The sequence below is a fragment of the Chanodichthys erythropterus genome, chromosome 13 (assembly GCF_024489055.1).
Source record: "Chanodichthys erythropterus isolate Z2021 chromosome 13, ASM2448905v1, whole genome shotgun sequence".
In the NCBI taxonomy this organism is placed as follows: domain Eukaryota; kingdom Metazoa; phylum Chordata; class Actinopteri; order Cypriniformes; family Xenocyprididae; genus Chanodichthys; species Chanodichthys erythropterus.
The window spans coordinates 51,032,044-51,053,006 of record NC_090233.1 but is presented as its reverse complement, the minus strand read 5'-3'; the positions used below and the strand labels follow the sequence as shown (position 1 = coordinate 51,053,006).

Sequence of the window (20,963 nt, the reverse complement as noted above, 5' to 3'; positions counted from 1 at the left end):
TTTCTCCTTAAAATTGCAATGAATCAAAGACAGTCTCAAAAACACCTGTGAAAACATGTGACCAATCCCGTAAGCGTGTGGGCGGGGCTTTTCTCCACTGTCTTTCTATGATGTTCAATGTGTTTCTAAGTATGCTGATTAAGAAGACTCTGAGATGAAGAACGGGAACGTGGTTTGTGTAACATTAGCAACACATTATTAGCTGTTTGATAACGTAGTCAAGCCAAAGTCTAATCATATCAATTATCATTAAGTGTCTGATGTTGTTTACATAAAACGCATTACCATTCTGATACATGGACTTGTAGACGATCCTGTATAATTCACTCTTCCTCTTCTCCTGAATCAGTTTCTGCTTCAAACATATATGGCTGAATTAAAGCAATATTTCCACTTACCATTTGTGTAGCGTTTACTAAAGTTGACCGTGTGGATCAGGTAATCCGAGCTGGTGTGAGTGAGTGGAGGCGGAGACTAATTTGCATATTCATGAATCAGCATATTGTAATTAAAGCAAGGGTGTAGAATTACAGTCAAGCTATTTTAAGACATGAATAAATTATATTCACAGGAAAAAAAAACATTTAAATATGTCATTTTGATTAACAAAGATGTGTTTTAAGGGATAAAATGATTGACTGCAGGGGGACTTTAAAAGACCTTATTAGATTACATGTTTAAATTCTCAATTGAGTCAAAGAGATGCTAAAAATTGGGCATCACAAAACTACATTTCCCATCATTCTCTGTGCGCATCAATTGCACATAGAATGTGGATGCTTTGCTATTTATTTTTGGTAAAAAAAAAAAAGCAAAACAATTCCACAAGTGTAATGGCAGGGACGTTGAAAATTATTTTAATATGCAAAACTGTTACCCAATCATAGCAGAGGGCTTGGATGCGGCACGCCTATAAAAACAGAGTGTTTTAAATGCCTCATTTCCACTGAAATTAACATGAACCCAAAGTATGCTGGAAATGAACATTTATTAATGTTCTATGAATAATTATTAAACAATAAACATTTATTAAATTGCTTATTAATAAATTTATATTAATAAACTATTAAACTATTAAATTTATATTAATTAGCTTATTAATAAACATTCACCTTTTGTCTATTATTGTTGCCTCTAATTGCATCTGGTTTTTAATTTCCCAACTATTTTGGGTTCATTTTAAGCTAGCCATATAGCAATTTTTAAACAATAGTTGGTTTAAATAAAACTACCCAGCAGGTTGGGCAAACATTTAACCCAACCGCTGGGTTAAAACAACCCAATTGCTGGGTTTGTCCATTTTCAACCCAACTTGGGTTGTTTTTAACCCAGCATTTTTTAGAGTGTATGATTAATAAAGCCTGAACCTCGTCATTGGTCCATCGGCTGTATTTTTAAAGTCCATTGTTGATTCAAATAGCAAACAACTCTTACTGCAGTCACCACAACAGACTTTTAAAAATGGTGGTTGAAATAAAATGCTGCATGAACTCAACCAATCAGCATGTTCAGCGCCAAAGTCCCACTCCCAAAAGTTCCTGAACTACCTCGTGAGCAGGGACTTTCTGAGGGGGAAATTTTTGTCCGAAACTTCATTTAGGTCATGGTTCCTGCGGTCAAAACACACCAAGTACCACCCAAAAGTCCCTAGTTCCTTTGGAAAGCTCCTGCGGTGGAAACACGGCTACAGAGAGGGTCAATAACAGGATAGAAAATAGCCTTTTAATTCTAAATTAGGCAGTTTTTGATGTAAAAATCTGGGTAAAATTATAAGTGGACCTCAAAGAACATTAAAAAATTCTTAAGAAATGCAGTTCATGACCCCTTTAACAAAAACTTTGATAGTATGTCAATGATACTACTATAAAACTGATGCCCATCATCTCAGAAATAGCCCACGGCATGCGTGCGAGAGCGAGGACAACAGAAACGGGGCAAGGGCGAGACAAATAAAGAGCAGCCAGACTCACTGGGACTTTACAAAGACAAAAATGATGAAGACCAAAGTAGAACATCAACAATGTGCTCATTACAGCAGCTCATTTAGAGTCTCCTCTAATAAAACATTCATGAATTCACATGTTCACATCATTGGAATAAGCGAGAAGGAACATGGTAATCAGGTTTGGCAGTGGGAGAGCTCATGCATGACGCTCCGCTGCGATTGGTCGGATTATACGTAGAGTCTCCGCTCCCGCCACAGTTTAGATCTCGATTTAGAACAGAAACCCTGTCATTATCTTCCTCAGCACTTCATACACTGCTTACACATCAGGTGGGAGGATAATTAGTGCTGTTTGCTAAGTCAACCATCACTACTATTGCTCATATGTAGGGTTCATGAGTTCACCTGCCCGTTCGGTCTTAACAAACTTGGAAAGCAAAGTAAAAATCACATTGTTTGTCTTTATAAAGAAAATTGATTTGCTGCAAAACCTTTGAAGACAGACCTACAACTCCATACTGAAATCCTTTTAGAGAAAAATATCACTGTGCGGTCTACAGACATGAGTTGAATCATATGCAATCGAGTGTTTTTAGTTCAGGATTGGATTACATTGAGGGTGTCGATGTCTTGTAGTGAACTGCTGGTGCAGACGGCCGTCTTTGTGTATCCACGGCAACAGCAGGTTTCTTTTTTAGCGTGAGCGGAGAGAGTGTATGACAGGAAGTTCAAGGACAGCAGCGCAGCACCCGACCGGAGTATCTGACAGGAGCCGAACATGATGATGGTGTTGTGACTGTATAATCTGTGAGCTGTCTAGTCTTTCTCCCGCTCTCAGTCTAATTTTCAAAAAAACAATGCATTGCTTGAGGTCATGCTTTACATTCAGAATATTGAGACAAATGGATTTTGAATGCAACTTCCCATAAAAAAAGAGAGAATTTTTTTTTTTTTTTTTTTTAAAGTTTGGGGTAAGTGAGAATTTTAATTTATTTTTATAAAATAAATGAATACTCTAAATTGGCAAGGATGCATTAAATTGAGCAAAAGTGACATAGATCTATTTCAGATAAACGCTGTTCTTTGGAACTTTCTGTTCATCAAAGAATCTTGAATAAAAATGTATCATATTTTCCACAAACATATGAAGCTGCACAACTGTTTTCAACATTATTAATAATCATAAATGTTTCTTGAGCAGCAAATCATCATATTAGAATGATTTCTGAAGGATCATGTGACACTGAAGACTGGAGTAATGATGCTGAAAATTCAGCTTTGATCACAGGAATAAATTACATTTTACAATATATTCACATAGAAAACAGCTATTTTACATTGTAAAAATATTTCACATTTTTACTGTATTTTAATCAAATAAATGCAATCTTGGTGAGCAGAGGAGACTTTCAAAAACATTAAAAAAACCTTCACTCAAATGTTAAATAGTGTATGTGTTAAACCTGTAACATGTAGGCCTATTAGTCAGCAACTAGAACTACAAACACAACCAATACAGATAAAGACCGACAAAGAACTGAACAAAACTGAGGGTTTATATGCACAGAAGCAACTGAGACACAGATGTAATCAATCAGAAACCAAGGAAATTAACAAGACTAAACTGAAGGTACGTTTAACAATGTACTAAAGTTTCTACTTTGTGTTTTTCATGTACAAATGACAACGTTGTCAAAACGATCCCCATTCACATAACGTCATAATGTCACCGTTTTCACAAATTCACTTTTGTAGTTTATAACCGAGTTATCGTTATCAAAAAACTTGCGCTTTGAAATCCATTTTTCCATTTTCAGGCCCCAAAAATCCTGTTGTCATGTAAATGAATGGAAGGCATTCAAAAGTTTTTCAAATGGAAACACAAGAAGTATGAACAAAAACTCAATGGAATCTAACAAAACCATTTTAAAGCACATAAAATGCCAATCAGGGAATTTTGAAATATTTTGAGCAATACATCTTTTATGTGTCTGAAATTGTACCAACCCCAAACTTTTGAACGGTACAATTTCTGAAGGTCAAAAAAATGCATGCAACAGAAGTTCACAAGAATCCAAACAGGATTATTGAACTTATCCAAAGACACATTAAATATGTGCATTAAATTCTAGCAGGACAGAGTGATGATGGAATGGATTATCCATTAGATGTTACTTCCTTTTCCTAATGGAAATTTGGACTGGTGATGGACTGAATAAAGCAAAGATGAGCTTCAATGGATGATGTAGCAGATGTACCATTAAAATGCATAAATAAAAGTACACAATGTGGGGATCTGAGGAACCCTAAATACTGTGTAAAAAGAACACACTCTGCTACAGATCTTCTCTTATCTACACTTAAATTTGGTGTAGAAGCGATTTTCACTCAGAATTTTCCCTAGTAATTTTTTCAAAGAAATAGCAAGTAACATTGAATCAAATGTGAAGTTTTGAAGTTTATTTTCAACTTTGAAAAATCATTTAGAGCAGTGGTTCCCAAACTTTTTAGCTTGGAGTACCCCCTGAAGGGATTACCATCCTTCCGCATACCCCCTCTCCTTCACTTCGACTGCAGTCACACCTTTACCATTAAGGAACAATATTTGCCCCCTAAATTGATTTTCCAGTGCATTTTTTTACCTTTCTGAATAACTTTATAAAATAAATACTGTTTTAAATAAAAAAATGTTAGAGAAATATGCAATGATGGTAAAACTAAGTAAAACTTTTAAATATTAAACTAAAACCGCCATTAGGTAGCAGCAAGTCAATGTTTTTATGAGTGAATCATCGAGTCATTCATTCAGTAACGAATGGCTGCGAATGAATCATTGAATCATTGACTCTCACAATTCGTTCAAAGCCGCAGAATTGTTCGCGAAACACAGACGTGTGGTGTAGTTCTGCTGTGGTTTTCATAAGAACTATTATTTCATTGCAAAATACAGTAAATACTGACAGTACTGTGTTTAAAATGTACGTTTTATTTTTTTTCATAAAGAACTCACACAACGGTATGTTTTTGTATCAGAGAAAGTTTGAGTCTTAAATCTTAAATCTATATTTGTTATTCATGCGAATAAGTGCTGAATCCCCAATTTTACAAATGTGCATTGTCGAGAACGACAGTAATTTGGCGTGATTTAAGGCAGCAGATTCTGCATGCAATCTATCATTTGCATGCTGCTTGTGTGGATAGAGTCATTTTTGACTGCAAAAGATGAGGTCATTTGATTAAATGTACTGGAATTACGGCATTTTGGCAGTTAGAAATACATGCTCAATTTTAATTTTATTTTAAGGTAGAATTAAATTAACTACTCAGCATTTTGTTCACATACCCCCTTTTGTCACCTCACGTACCCCCAGGGGTACGCGTACCCCAGTTTGGGAACTGCTGATTTAGAGGGAAATTTTCAGTTTTCGGTACATTCAGATATTGTTGGATACTATATGACATAATCCAATATTATAAAAGCACATATTCCATTCCTACTGCTGTTTTCTCAATCCCAGCTGCGTGACATTAGTAGGCATGAAGTGTATTTCTCATTTCTCATATGAGGAGAAAAGAGACGGTGATAATAAAAGATGATGAAGAGAGACAGATGGAGGCGAGCCAAAGGGAGAACGAGAGAGCATTGTAATGTGAAATGAGCAGAGAGAGAAACTGATAGAGAGATCAATCAGTGGACAGGTGAAAGCTGTTGACAGCTTATTTCCGGCTCGATCCACTCTGACCCTCAGCATCTGTGATGCGGAAAACAACAATACAGCATCTCTCTCTCTGTCCTAGTGGAGGTAATCCTTGAAGAAGGAGAAATATACAAGTGAAAGAGAACAGAAATGTGATGGGCGAAGGTCTTTTCCAGCGCACCAAAATATGGCATTTGCAACCTATTCTGTGTGGTGTATTTTGATTAAAACAGGACACTGAACAAGTCTAGTAGAGCTGCAGGATTAATCGTTAAAAGATTGGATCTCGATTCAAACACCTACGCAATCTTATTCCTAAATGACAGTGATTCATCTGTCTATTAAACATTTGACAAGTACGAACACAGTGAACAATCAGATCTGCTTTGTGCTGCCGCTGAGCCAGAGAGAGTCGTCATCATGTTTAGGTATAAAACAGCAACTTTTTCAACCACACAGTATCGTTATTTCTGTCTTACAATAATTCATATTGTCACAAAAGTACTGGGATAAAAGTTTATAGCTCAGATATAAACACTGATGTCTATGGTAGAGATCAAAACAGAGTAAAATCAACTTCTGAAAGTAACTTGACGCTTCAAATAAAGATTGTATCAATTACATTGTTACACCAGTAGGTGGCAACAAGTGACTTTTAAAAAAATGCATTGAATCATTCATTCACAAGATTTGTTCAAAAGTACTGATTCATCCAATAATGAAACAAGTGAAGTTTTTATGAGTGAGTCATTGAATCATTCATTCAATATAAATCATTCATCCATTAAAAGTAAAGAATTCAAATTAATTAATTATTTTTTGTTTGTTTTTTTTATTTGTCTATACAGAATCATGGGAGAATCATGTTCTCAAATGTATCCATAATCGTGCAGCTGTACAGTTTAGGATGGGTTTTTAGGAAAGTACAGAAAGATTTTTTTAATGTTTAAAATAAGTCTCTTCTGCTCCCCAAGGCTTAAAATTTGCATAGGATTTAAAATACAGTAAAAACAGTAATATTATGAAATATTATTACAATTTAAAATAACGGTTTTCTATGTGAATATATAGTAAAATGTAATTTATTTCTGTGATCAAAGCTGAATTTTCCGCATCATTACTCCAGTCTTCGGTGTCACATGATCCTTCAGAAATCATTCTAATATGATGATCTGCTGCTCAAGAAACATTTATTATCATCATTAATGTTGGAAAACAGTTGTGCTGCTTTATTTTTTGAGGAAAAACGTGATACATCTTATTTTTCAAGATTGTTTGATGAGTAGGAAGTTTAAAAGAACAGCATTTCGCACCATTATAAATCCCTTTAATGATTAATTGAATGCATCCTTGCTGGATAAAAGGATTAATTTCTTAAACCCAAGAGAGGAAAGCAAATAAACTCTCTTTTATATCCCTTTCCCCATCTCCACGTGTGAATGAGTGATTCTCGGCTCTGATTCATAATCCCAGCGCTGTCATGTTTTGATGCTGATGAGATTATATCTGTACACTATAGTATTAGAGTCAGAAGAAACAGTGCAGTGTGTATGAACATGTGCTCGCATGATTAAAACTTCAAATGTTATATAATTAGGATCCACACATAAAGAAGGATCTTGCATTTCAAGGATCAGTTTAGATGAGACGTGTACTTTTTAAAGGGATAGTTCACCCAAAAATTCATTCACTCACCCTCAAGTCACTTCAAAGCTGTTTGACTATTTCAACCTGTTTTTGTTCAAAAATGACGAAGGAAGTTTAATTTGTTAGAACTGTCCCTTAGTCTTCACACACCAGCACTTTTTGAATGGGTACACTGATCCAAACCAGCACAAACCTGACTGAACAAAAAAGGAAATTCAATTCTAAGCTGGTCTTTTAGGCAGGGAAGTCGGATCCTTGATTAAGAAGCTTTGGGAGGACATGTCAGAAATAATCTCCAGTGTAAGAAGCAAATCTATGTCAAATCTATGTAAAGCCTTTTTACTGGTTATTACTGGGCTGCTGAAGTATAAAAGGCAGTCGTACACTCATTTCTTCACCCTGGAGGATCGTACGCTCTTTAACCGCTGACACATGTCATGAATAACTAGAGCTCATTTCAGACTGTATTACAAACACAGATGGCAATCTCTAACCTTTAGATTGATCCAGAAACACCTCCACTCTTCCTAATGAGAGAAGCCACAGAACCGCAGCACCTCCAGGGGTGACGGGCAAAATACGAGGAGACGCAACGAAGCCAGAGAGAAGATGAATCAATACAATCACAGAGCTGCTACAGATGAACTGTGCATTCAAATCTATTTCACTGCAGAAACTGATGAAAATACAATGAAGGGCACAGAAGAACTAACATTATTAAATCAGTATTTTTTTACTTGTTTTTCAGTAAACACATCTGAACATCCTCATTAAAACAAGATACGTTTACTTGAGATGCAATTGTGTAAGAGCATAACAATTTCATAACTCATTAGCAACTGCCCAGAAAACGTCTATGATGTTTGAGTGTTATGAATTATTGATCAAGATGAAATAGGACACCATCAGGAGTGTGTGTTCACGTTTGCACAGCAGGACTGATTCTGAACAGGCGATGGTCAAAATCACTCATATAACTTATATAAATTTGAAATATTTTTACAGACAGTCAGTGATAAGCACAAATAATCAATTACGAGCAATAGCGCAGATAAATGCAATTGAACAAATATATACAAATTATATAAATGGTTCTTTCAGGTTTTTCATGTAGGTCTAAACTAGATTTTCAGGTACAGAAATAGTAATCAAATGTAAAATATCACTGCATAGTTTTAAGTGAACGTAAATGTGAGATAAGATGCATGTGTAACAGTATATTGGATCCGTGCAGCTCTTAAAGTGACAGCAGCCTAATATTCCTGCTGCTGTCTGATTGTGTTAATCAAACAAAAGACAGAAAAAAATCGCTCACTGCTCATGACTGAATATCTTTAATCTATACAGTACAGACATAACAGACTATGTTTACACTGATACTCAACAATACAGGTAATTTGACATAATTTTGTGTGAATATGTCTGTGCAAGCTCTGGGCACGTGCGAGTACCAAACTAACACTGTGTCTTAACCAGACGCGATGCGATAAGATTCCAGCGGCAAACAATTTGACTAGACGCGACAATGAGAAGTAATCAAAAACCACAGCCAATCAGAAGAGAGTGTGGGCGGGCTCTCTCAGCAAGAGCGCAGCGGACACAATGAAGTAAGTAGATAGTAAAATTCATAAATATTACACCATTTGAAGATTAAAGTACATACGGAGTGACATAGAATATACTTGTTTGTTTGCATTGAGTTAACAGTTTAAATGTTCTTGTGCCCATTTATTTATTTTCAAGATCTGAGGTGAATTAGCCAGTGCTGTTTTCATTACAGCTAAAAAGCTGGAAAACAGAATGAATTTCAAACTCACATCAGACGCTTTTAACATTAAATAAAGCACATAAAAAGTACCTGAGATTATCAGTGCCATACTTTGTGTTGCTGTTCCAGCTGGGACGTCGCGGAGAAATAGAAACCGTTTCTAAAATAGAATATTCGCAACTGGTTAGGACAAAACCTCAGATTAATATGGAAAAGATACCTTTTATCGCGTGTCGCGGCATCGCGTCTAGTTAGGACACGGTGTAAGAGACGCGGGTACTTTTGCGTACATGAATATTTAAATTGGCAAAGCTTATAAATGCCCAAATTATCAAATTCTGTGATGATGCAGCACTGGCCTGATTGACCGTGACAGTTCTGTCAACTGGCCGGAGAGTCTTTCAAGCTGACCCCAGGACATCGGGCAATCCTTATTGTCCAGCCCCGAAGTGTTTTAAGTTTTCCATCTAATATTTATATTTAGTTTTATTTCAGCTTTATTTAAACGAGCAAAAATGATTTCTAATAGTTTTAGTTTACAGTATGTAGTCAAATATTGCTCTGAGAGTCGCAATTTTGTTTCTTGGGAGACGATCTTAGAGCCATCTGTTTCAGACTCACTTCCTGCCCAGCATCCTTTGAGAATTCTGCACTCGACTTATCTGGATCACAGGGAAAAGGAAAGCCAACCAGCCAGCCGCTCAAACTGTGCTACTGGGACACAGCTGCTCGCCTTTCAATTGAGCCGTGGACCAGCGAGGTCTTTCCTCCATTAATAACCACCTGACCTACATATTGTAGGTGGCACCACAAAACTGACGGAATAAACAACAGCCACATGCCTCCACGCGTCTAATGGATTCTCCTGATAATGGTCTGTGCTGCTCACAAAATTTTATGTTTAAAGGGGTGATGAACTGAGAAATCAAATTTTCCTTCAGCTTTTGACATATAAGAGGTCATCATACTATAAGAATATCCTGTAAGTTTTAGAGCTGAAAACTTCCTTGTTAGTTCAATAAAAGCTTTTATTGACACCAGACACCTTTCAAAGTGGGGATTTGTGACGTCAAAGGGCAGCAAGCACCGCCTCCGCAGAAGAAGATCAACGCCTTCTTCATCACTGCCTGTTTAGCCCCGCCCACCGATTCGCGCATGACATGCAATAGAATAAGTAGCCTATAGGCCTACTTGGTGCTAAACTGGATCGAGCTACCAAGCAATAAACATGCCGTTCAGGATTACAAAATATTGTGCAATGCCTGGACTCGACAGTAATGCAACATGTCAGTAACTGTGTTCATTCTAATGCCTGATGTGATATTAATGATTCATGTACAGTCAGATGATCTTTGTCTGTGTGTCAGTAAATCAAACCAGTGACTAAACGCTCAACTTCACCTTGTCATTTAACAGTGATTCAATTATTTAAAGAAAGCAATCAAGCAATCGTGGCTGACACAAGCAAAACTCACATTTTATTCAACAAATCTCTTAATTATATAGCGTTTGCACAGTTAGTGAAGATGAAAGCATTTGTTAGTGTGCAGAAATTGAGTTGCAATGACGAGATCACTGCATTCATGATCGGCTACAATGTTCATCACTGCAACCTTTCATGCCACGATCTAAATATAATGACATAGATCTAAATGTAATGCGGCACTTTTCATGATTAGTTAACCTTGAGAGCTGTAATAGTAAAATGCGCTAAAAGAGAGAGTAATACTTCAATTCTATTTCAAATGAAATATGTTATCCAATCACAGCAGCAAGTCTCACAGCAGACACGCCCCTTAAAACAGAGCGTTCAAATCAGAGGGCTAAAATTAGGGTAGGAAAAATGTCTTTTATTGATAAATTATGACAATTTTGGATGTAAAAAGCATACTAACATTATAAGTGCCCCCCAGGAAACATTATAAAACAATAAACCAACACAGTTCATGACCCCTTTAAAGTGCCCCAATTATGCTAATTTTAGAAGTTCCTAATTTAGGATCAACGTCTCCTACAACAGGTTTACATGCATCCAAGGTCAAAAAACACTTTCATTTTCTCATAATACACATTGCACATCACCTCATTTCTAAAAGCCCCACCTTTCTGTGAGCCTGCTGTGCTCTGATTGGTCAGATGGCCCAGTCTGTTGTGATTGGTTGACTGCTTACAGCACGTGTCAGAAACAAAACGTCCATGTCATAACTGATAGTTTGCTCACGAGAACGAGGCGAAACGAGATTTTAACACAGTATTTTTAAGAAATCCTCAATGATGAAATACATGACTAAAAAATTGTCTGCAGCTGCACTTGTAATGAATGTAATTTCAGTTCTACTTTGCGTATCAATTATTATATGCATTAAAAGACAACAATACACTGTAAAAGGTTTTGCCACAAACTCAACTGACTGGCTTTTGTCCTGTATGATTTCATATGAGTCTCTTCAGAAAACTGTACATGATTTATGAGCTTCTACAACTTCTGACCTCCTAACTGAACTCCTTTTCACAAATTGATCATAGAAATAAAAACGGTATAAATAACAGTTTTCTCGTAGTCTTATTCAGTGCAAACAATAAGTGCAATCATAATCAGAGTACTCTCTCAATATTCAAAGTACAAATAGAGACTCAATTTTTCTTCAAGCATACAGAGCTGAGAGATGGTTACAACTACACAGTCCAGCCTAAGATAGCTTTCATATTAGGAGATATTTGCATGCATTAGGGAGCTGCTTTCAAAATGTGGGGTTTTGAAATTGCGTTTGAATGTGCGTTCGCGTTTTACTTTCGCTTTCTATTTCGCAATCATGTGAGACATTTGTCAGATGCTTTTAGGCTTCGTTGTGCAACGATTCCTGCTGCACTATGTACAACTCTTCAGCTTGTGTTGGATAGGATTAAAGCAAAAGTTGTCCAACTGAATTAAATGGTTTTTATTTATTAAAAAAGCAAAACGGCAGTGGAAAAATCTTGTCACATTTTGATCTCATCACACCCCTAATAACCGAATTTCAGCTCCAGAGGCTTCCTAAAGCTCAGTGATTGTACACACTATAAAGACAGTGGCGTCAATTTTACCATATCAATTCGAGCGTGTATGATGACTAAACTAGGGAAGAACTAGTTATTCAACCCGAACCTCCACTTCAGGGATGACTTGCGCAGGACTCAACACAAACCAACTACAGTGTTTGAGGGCAGGGCAAAGTAGTAGTTTTTTAACAGGCAGCCATTGAAAACCACAGGATGGCATTATGTAAATTGATTACATTGTTACATAAGTATGTAACAGGAAGAGAGACTGGAATTACTATCAACTCATTTAGGCAGTTCAGAATCGGTTCTTTCTTTTAGGAGACACTAACTTTATTTATCTGCACTTTGATCTTTAAAACTTTGCAGACCTTTTTCATTCACAAACAGCTTTATTACACACTGCATGAAGGAAAATATCTGAAAAAGCATAACAGGGGCAACTTTTTGGCCACAGTCAGTGTACAAATACTGACTACTCTATTCTAGATAATTGTCAATGATTTTGTGTCACCTGAAGCACCTCCATCTTCATCTGTTTCCTGTATTTTTCACTCTTCACATAATTCTCAGTCTTCCTCCTTCAGGCTGGTTTCCAGGTTGGCTGTGTAAGGTCTTCTGGGAGGAACACACGGCAATACACGGTGGTTTTACCCTGACGGAAAGAGCAGCAGGCATGAAATTTCCCTCGATATTCCACGACTGGATCTCAGCCGTTCTTTCTTACACACACACACACACACACACACACACACACACACACACACACACACACACACACACATTTTGCACCGTTTAATTGATGCAGGTGATGTCAGGCTTGTGGAATACAAATGAACGATGGGCGAAGGCTTTATCGCCTGCAGTGTTGGGGAGTAACTAGTCTCAGATGGACCGTTGGCTAAACGCCTGATGCATATGGCACACATAATTGGAAAAACTTCAGGAGTTTTGAAGTCGCCATCTTCCGAGAGACATGCGTGTCACGTTCTTTAACGGTCTGCCTGGAAACAAAGCCTTCGTTACGCCAAACCCTCTCACAGAACAAGAAAGCTGTCTTGTGACAACTGTGTCAATAAACGCTTATCAGGATCAACTAAAATCTGGATTTTCATGTGAAGGTCACGACATAGACTCTTTAAAATTTGTCCAAGAGTTTTACACATCGACGGCCAATGAAAGCTGCAACAGAGTCTAGACCTTCTGCCGTCAGTCTGAACGTCTGGCTACGTGACACTAGGGAGTAACTAACTAACAAACAGCAGTGGCACTACTAATTGAAATACATCTTTCAGTAGTGTGACAGGTGTCTTTTTCTTTCACAAGCTCATTTTCCACCGTGTAGCAGCGTAGCGTTATGAAACACTAAATCACTTTTTTGTCACATTATATTGCACATTATATTGTGAGCTGAATAATCAAATGCACTCTCTTAATACACAGCACTGGGACTATTTCTATACAATTAAGCAACACTGAGAATATTGCAATATTACATATGATTTAATGTGGGTTTTTGGGACATCATTTTTTCTTGTAACCCACGAGTATGAGAGCGTAAATGTTTTAAATAGTGTCTCTATATTAACATTCAGCAGAAAAATCCATTAGAATTGCTCAAAATATTAAAAATTACTACTTAAAATGTTCATGGAAGTCCCTGATAGACATTTTAAAATGGTGTAGCTAAAATATACACTGCCTTTCAAAGGTTTGGGGGAAGAAGTCTCTTCTGCTCACCAAGGCTGCAGTAAAAATGTGAAATATTAGTGTCTAAAATGGCTGTTTTCTATGTGAACATATTGTAAAATGTAATGTATTCCTGTGATCAAAGCTGAATTTTTTAGCATCATTACTCCAGTCTTCAGTGTCACAGGTAACACTTTATAATAATGTTCAGTTATAAGTAATTTATGAATTATTAGTTAATGATTAACAAATCATTTACAAAACATGAATATACGTTTATACATGATTGATAAGTGATATACTAATATTTTATGAATGTTTTATTAATTCAGTTATAAGTCATTTATAAATTATTTGTTAATTATGAACAAATCATTTACAAAGCATGGCTATATGTTCATAAATGATTAATAAGTGATATGTTGACATTTTATGAATGTTTTAATCCAGTTATGAGACACTTATACGTTATTAGTTAATGATGAAGGAATCATTTACAAAACATGACAATATACGTTCATAAATGATTATTAAGTTTTATGCTAACAATTTATAAATATGTATAAGTTATTTATAAGTATTTATAAGTTATTTATAATTTATAAGTTATCTTAATCAAATAAACAGATCATTAGTAGATGGTTTATAAGTTATTAGTTGATACATTATTTATCACTTATAATAATTGAAGTATTTATGACAAAATAGTTTTAGTATCATTATCTCAGTAAACAATTGTTAATCATGAACAAATGTTGAACAAACCATTAGTAAATGATCAGTATATGATTTATTGATGAAGTTGTAAGCTGGTCAGTGTTCAAAAGCACAAACATGCAGGTATGCTAAAGCACTATTTTTAAGAAGATTAATTAATTTATTTTTTTGAAGTGGATAAACATTTCTAAACGCCTTAGTCAGGTGATTCCAGTGGGTTATGGTAAATCCTTTCACACATCAGCACAGACTTGTGTTCTGTGTGTGGGGTCTAGTGAAGAAGTCAACCTCTGATCCGGATTTACCTTCCACTGAAGCTCACATCAGGTGCACAGAGTTAAATACTCCATGTGTGTCAGAGAAGACAGCTGTCTATACCCTCACCAGTCAGCACTCACACTGCAGTACACACTACAAAGTGTTCAACGCCTGTTATAGATGTGTAAATGCATGAACAAATCATTTACAAAGCTTTCTGCATCCCCTATTCTAAAGTGTATACTATTCATCACTTTTAAATGTGTTATATATCATTTGTAAACCATTGTATAAAAAGAATAATTTTAAGCTCCCTACTCCACCCTATAACCTTAAGCATAACCACTTTGACAATATACCTAGTGTAACAGGCAGATAAATGTACGCTAGTCACAATAATTAATTTAAAACATTACAAAAAGCAGTATACAGAACAGACAAAATGACGACTGTTACCACATTACCAGCGAAATGACAGCAAAACGTAATTTTGTGTGAGTTACAGAATGAAATTAAAGTGTTTAATCACTGCAAACATTCCCCTGATCTGCATTTCCATCCTCCAAAGCGTCGCGCTGAATCTAACACAGCAACTCAAACACTCTATGGTACTCGCAAATCAAATGTGACAGCCAATATGGAGCGAGGTTTGACGTCACTGCCGCAAACCTGTGTCGTAATGTTAGAAGCGGCAATTTTAAATTGAAAGTTATGAAACGGCGGATTGGTACGATTATTAACGTAATATAATCAATATACATTATAAGAATCTTTTCCTCACAAGGTGGTATCGTACGACTTCTGAACACTTGAAATAAAATGCACGAAATAATGGACTACGTTTATTATGAGTTTATGGTGCGTTTTCATGTCACGGTGAGGAGCTGTTCCATGAAAAACTAAATAAAAATTAAATGATTAAGTGCTGGTTAAAAGGTGGCAGAGTGTTGATTTATTTTTCTTTTTAAATAATGTGAAGTTTAGGCTTGGGTAAAGTGATGGAATGAGATGGATCATGTAACAGGATCAAGATCTGCAAATGATATGTAACACATTTATAAGTGATGAATAGTTTACACTTTAGAATAGGGGATGCAGAAAGTGTTATAAATGACTTACATACATATACAAATAATTTGTAACAGGTTAGAAAGGTCTACAAAAGATATATAAACACATTTACAAGTGATGAATAGTTTACACTTTAGAATAGGGGATGCAGAAAGCTTTGTAAATTATTTATTCATGCGTTTACACATCATCTGTAACAGGGGTTGAACACTTTGTAGTGTGTGACTGTATTTATAGACTTTATCCACTTCAAAACAAATAAATTACTCTTCCTAAAAATAGTGCTTTAGCATACCTGCATGTTTGTGTTTTTGAACGCTGACCAGCTTACAACTTCATCAATAAATCATATACTGATCATTTACTTATTTACAAATACAAATTTACTAATCACTGATCATTAACTAATAAATTATAAATGACTTATAACCGAATTAATAAAACATTCATAAAATGTTAGTATATCACTTATTAATCATTTATGAATGTATATTCATGTTTTGTAAATGATTTGTTCAACATTATCTTATAATTTATAAATCACCTATAACTGAATTAATAAAACATTCATAAAATGTTAACATATCACTTATTAATCATTTATTAACATATAATCATGTTTTGTAAATGATTCGTTCATCAGTGACTGAACTGAACATTATCATAAAGTGTTACCAAAAACATTTGTAATGCGTCCAATCTTTTGACTGGTACTGTAATTTAACATAGGCCTATACAACATTTTCTTCACATGATGTGCAATAATACGTGCATGCATGAGATCACAAAAAATCATGTTTTTTTTTTTGTCAAGAGTGGACATTAATCCTGTTATCAGCATGATCACAGAGGGGTTTTTTCACAGCCCACCTGACTGAAAGAGTTCATTAATATGCAAGTCATTAGAGGTCATTATGCATATCTTTTGTCTTTTCAGGTGTGAATCACAGGATTATTCATGATGATTCACGCCTCCACACATACTGTGTTTCTGGGAACAAAACATTTTCTAGGACATTGTCCTAGAAAATGTTTTGTTCCCAGAAACACAGTAAATCGCTCTATTGTTTTATATGAACAAGTAGGCAGGATAATTTTACATCATTTTGAAGCAAAAACTCTAGTCTACAACCTCAAAAACACAGATTTAATATATATTTTTGGACTTATTTCATCGACTTTTAATTTTTTTGTTTTTTACATAACCACGCATAAATGTTATTCTTTCAAAAACACAAACATGTACATACGTGTTCCTCACATATTATTGTAGCCTCGTTTGTGCTGAATACAGTGTAATGACACTTTTGTCATTAATGTGTTTTATGAACAACTGAAAAAAGCACAAATGTCAGGGCATGTCAAAAATTGTTACTATCTCTATTTTTACTATCTCTATTCTATTAATTAATTAAAATAATAATTCTCAATTTATCCACAATTGTGAGCCTCTAGTCTTTAATTTGAACAAATATTAACTTCAGAAGAAAATCATAACAAAGTACTAAGTACTAAGATCTAGAATAGATACTACGCTTACACAGCAGCCTCTATGCCAACTTGCACAGTCAGGAATTGACTAACAATAGAGGCCGTGCAGTCTTTAGCCTTGGTCTTGTATAAAAGCACAGGTGACAGCAGTCAGTCAACAAAAAGAATCAGCTTCAGCTTCTCCTTTGTTGAACTACTGAGGATCAGCCAGCGCAACCATGATGGGCAAGGTAAACTTCATTCCTGCTAACATTTTCAAAGTTGAATTCAACTGAAAATTAAAGTAGGGGGAAAAGTTAAACTTAAACTTTTGAATTTTCAGGTCACCTTCTACGAGGACAGGAACTTCCAGGGTCGCTCTTATGAGTGTATGGGTGACTCTGGTGACTTTTCCTCCTACATGAGCCGCTGTCACTCTTGCAGAGTGGAGAGCGGATGCTGGATGATGTATGATCATCCCAACTACATGGGAAATGGGTATTTCTTCAGGAGGGGTGAATACGCAGATTACATGTCTATGTTTGGAATGAACAACTGCATCAGGTCCTGCCGTATGATCCCCATGGTGAGCTCCATGAATGTATTGTTTTGTAATATATACACCCAAAGCCACATCCTTTCATTTAGAACATTTCTTAATTAAATATTTAATTTACATTTATCTAGAATCATAAAGCAGAAACCTGATCTGAATTTGTAGGACATAGAGGAAGATGCTAAAATCCATCAAAGCAAAAAACAATCCTTTCAGAATAGTGATTTATAAGGCAGAACTACACAGTTCTTGTTAGTTGTTTACATCAGATGTTTTTTTCTACCTGCTAAACTTGAAAATAATGGACTCCTCCTCCACTACAGTACAGGGGATCCTACAGAATGAGGATCTACGAGAGGGATAACTTCATGGGTCAGATGTACGAGATGATGGATGACTGTGACAACATCATGGACCGTTACCGCATGTCTCACTGCCAATCTTGTCATGTGATGGACGGCCACTGGCTCATGTATGAGCAGCCCCACTACAGAGGCAGGATGTGGTACTTCAGGCCTGGAGAGTACAGGAGCTTCAGCAATATGGGTGGCATGAGATTCATGAGCATGAGGCGTATCATGGATTCCTGGTACTAGGGTTTATATTAATAAAATATTTTCTCTACACCACTACACATTCTGTCTTGAAAATCATTGATGTCAATAATATTTGCATTAGTATCCCACAAACAACACCTCATAAATTAAACAGAACTGTAATTACTGAATTAGATAGCAATCTAACCTACTGTAAATATGAGGGATGCAGGCTCTCAAATGACAAGGTCCAGTCAAACATGAAACCCTGTTCATAATTGTGAAACACATATTGCATTAAAATAGCTTGTTTTCTCATTGCCGGTGAAATACAAATGCTTATGTTTTATTACAATTTATCAGAAATATAATACTCAAAATGCAGTCCTTAAATGTCCATATGTCAAAAATTAAAGGGATAGTTCACCAAAAAATCATTTACTCATTCTCATTTTATTTGAAAAATTTATGATTTTCTTGTGGAACACAAAAGATTATATTTAGAAAAAAAAAAAAATCCCAGTATTTGTTTTCAATACAATGAAATTCAGCAGAATCCAATGTTGTATTACTGTAAGTCCAAGTATCTAGATTAAAAAAAAAAAAAAAAAAAAAGTACATTATTTACATTTAAACTACAGAATTCTGGGTTTCTATCGACACCTGTAGCAGAAAGTTGCTTGTGAGGTAATTGCTTGTGATTTCCATATAAGTGATGCAGCTACTGTAGCTACAACAAGAGTCACCTATATTAATAAATAAAGTCCACAAGACATATATTTGAAAATAGTACCATATCTACTGCCATAGCCAGACCTCCTTTTCTTTTTCTTTTTTTAATGAACAGAAGCATATAAGGACTAATTATGTAAGTCTGAAATTTCTTGCCAATTCAAACCTACGGAAGAGGATTAGGGCCAAGCAATAATAACAAATTTAAATTTTGAGAAAAGTCGAGATAAAATGTTGAGAATAAATTTGTTAAATTATGAGAAAAAGTTGAGAATAAATTTGTTAAATTATGAGAAAAAAGTTGAGATAAAATGTTGAGAATAAATTTGTTAAATTATGAGAAAAAAGTCGAGATAAAATGTTGAGAATAAATTTGTTAAATTATGAGAAAAAAGTCGAGATAAAATGTTGAGAATAAATTTGTTAAATTATGAGAAAAAGTTGAGAATAAATTTGTTAAATTATGAGAAAAAAGTTGAGATAAAATGTTGAGAATAAAGTCATAATTTAATGAGTTTATTCTCAACATTTTATTTCTCATAATTTAAAGTATTTGTATTTTATTTTCTCATAATTTAAAGTATTTGTTCCCGTAATTTAACGAGTTTTTTCTCATAATTTAATGAGTTTATTCTCAACATTTTATCTCGACCTTTTCTCGAAATGTAATGAGTTTTTTCTCATAATTTAATGAGTTTATTCTCAACATTTTATCTCGACTTTTTTCTCGAAATTTAACGAGTTTTTTCTCATAATTTAATGAGTTTATTCTCAACATTTTATCTCGACCTTTTCTCGAAATTTAACGACTTTTTCTCATAATTTAATGAGTTTATTCTCAACATTTTATCTCGACTTTTTTCTCGAAATTTAACGAGTTTTTTCTCATAATTTAATGACTTTATTCTCAACATTTTATCTCGACTTTTTTCTCGAAATTTAACAAGTTTTTTCTCATAATTTAAAAAGTTTATTCTCAACATTTTATCTCGACTTTTTTCTCGTAATTTAACAAGTTTTTTCTCATAATTTAACAAGTTTATTCTCAACATTTTATCTCGACTTTTTTCTCGTAATTTAACAAGTTTTTTCTCATAATTTAACAAGTTTATTCTCAACATTTTATCTCGACCTTTTCTCGAAATTTAATGAGTTTTTTCTTGTAATTTAACAAGTTTATTCTCAACATTTTATTTCGACTTTTTCTCGTTTTTTTTCCACTGCTTTTGACTGTTATAACCATAGATTTTCATATGTTATGGAGTTGTCGATCACAGCTTGTTTTGGCAAATAGCAGTCAACTGTGCCATGTGGAGATTACAAAAAAAATACTATCAATAAGATTTTTAAAAATCACATTCTCATAACCAAATGTAGTAATCAAAAGTCAATGTATGCATTTGCAGTTTAGAACGAATTCAAAAAGAAAAGTAAATGCCAATATTGTGTTTACTCTTACACCCCATATTTCATTACAAAAATTCTTAATAGGCCTATGTATTATGTTATTTTCTCCTTGTAATAAAATAAAAAAAAAAAAAACTACAGAAATGTGAATTATTAGTTAATGCACTGTGAAGTAGCATGAACAAAGAATGAACTATATTTTCATTACCGTTAACAGAGATTAGTAAATACAGTAACAAATGTATTACTCATGGTTAGTTCATGTTAGTTAATGCATTAACTAATGTTTAACTAATGAACCTTATTGCGAAGTGTTACCCTTTTTTTAGTATTCTGTGATGAACAGAAAGTTCAAATGAACAGCATTTATTTGAAATAGAAATTTTATCTAACATTATAAAAAATGTACTGTAGGTAAATATTGCTGTTA

The 20,963-nt window shown here is 34.7% G+C and overlaps 1 protein-coding gene across 1 annotated transcript; it reads left to right on the top strand.

Annotated features, from left to right (window-relative positions):
- Positions 1-17,541: 17,541 nt before the first annotated feature.
- On the top strand, positions 17,542-18,454 carry LOC137033638 (gamma-crystallin M2-like). The gene is made up of 3 exons (XM_067405757.1): positions 17,542-17,553; positions 17,646-17,888; positions 18,182-18,454. The coding sequence occupies exons 1-3, from the start codon at positions 17,542-17,544 to the stop codon at positions 18,452-18,454; spliced, it is 528 nt and encodes a 175-aa protein (XP_067261858.1).
- The last annotated feature ends 2,509 nt before the right edge of the window (positions 18,455-20,963 follow it).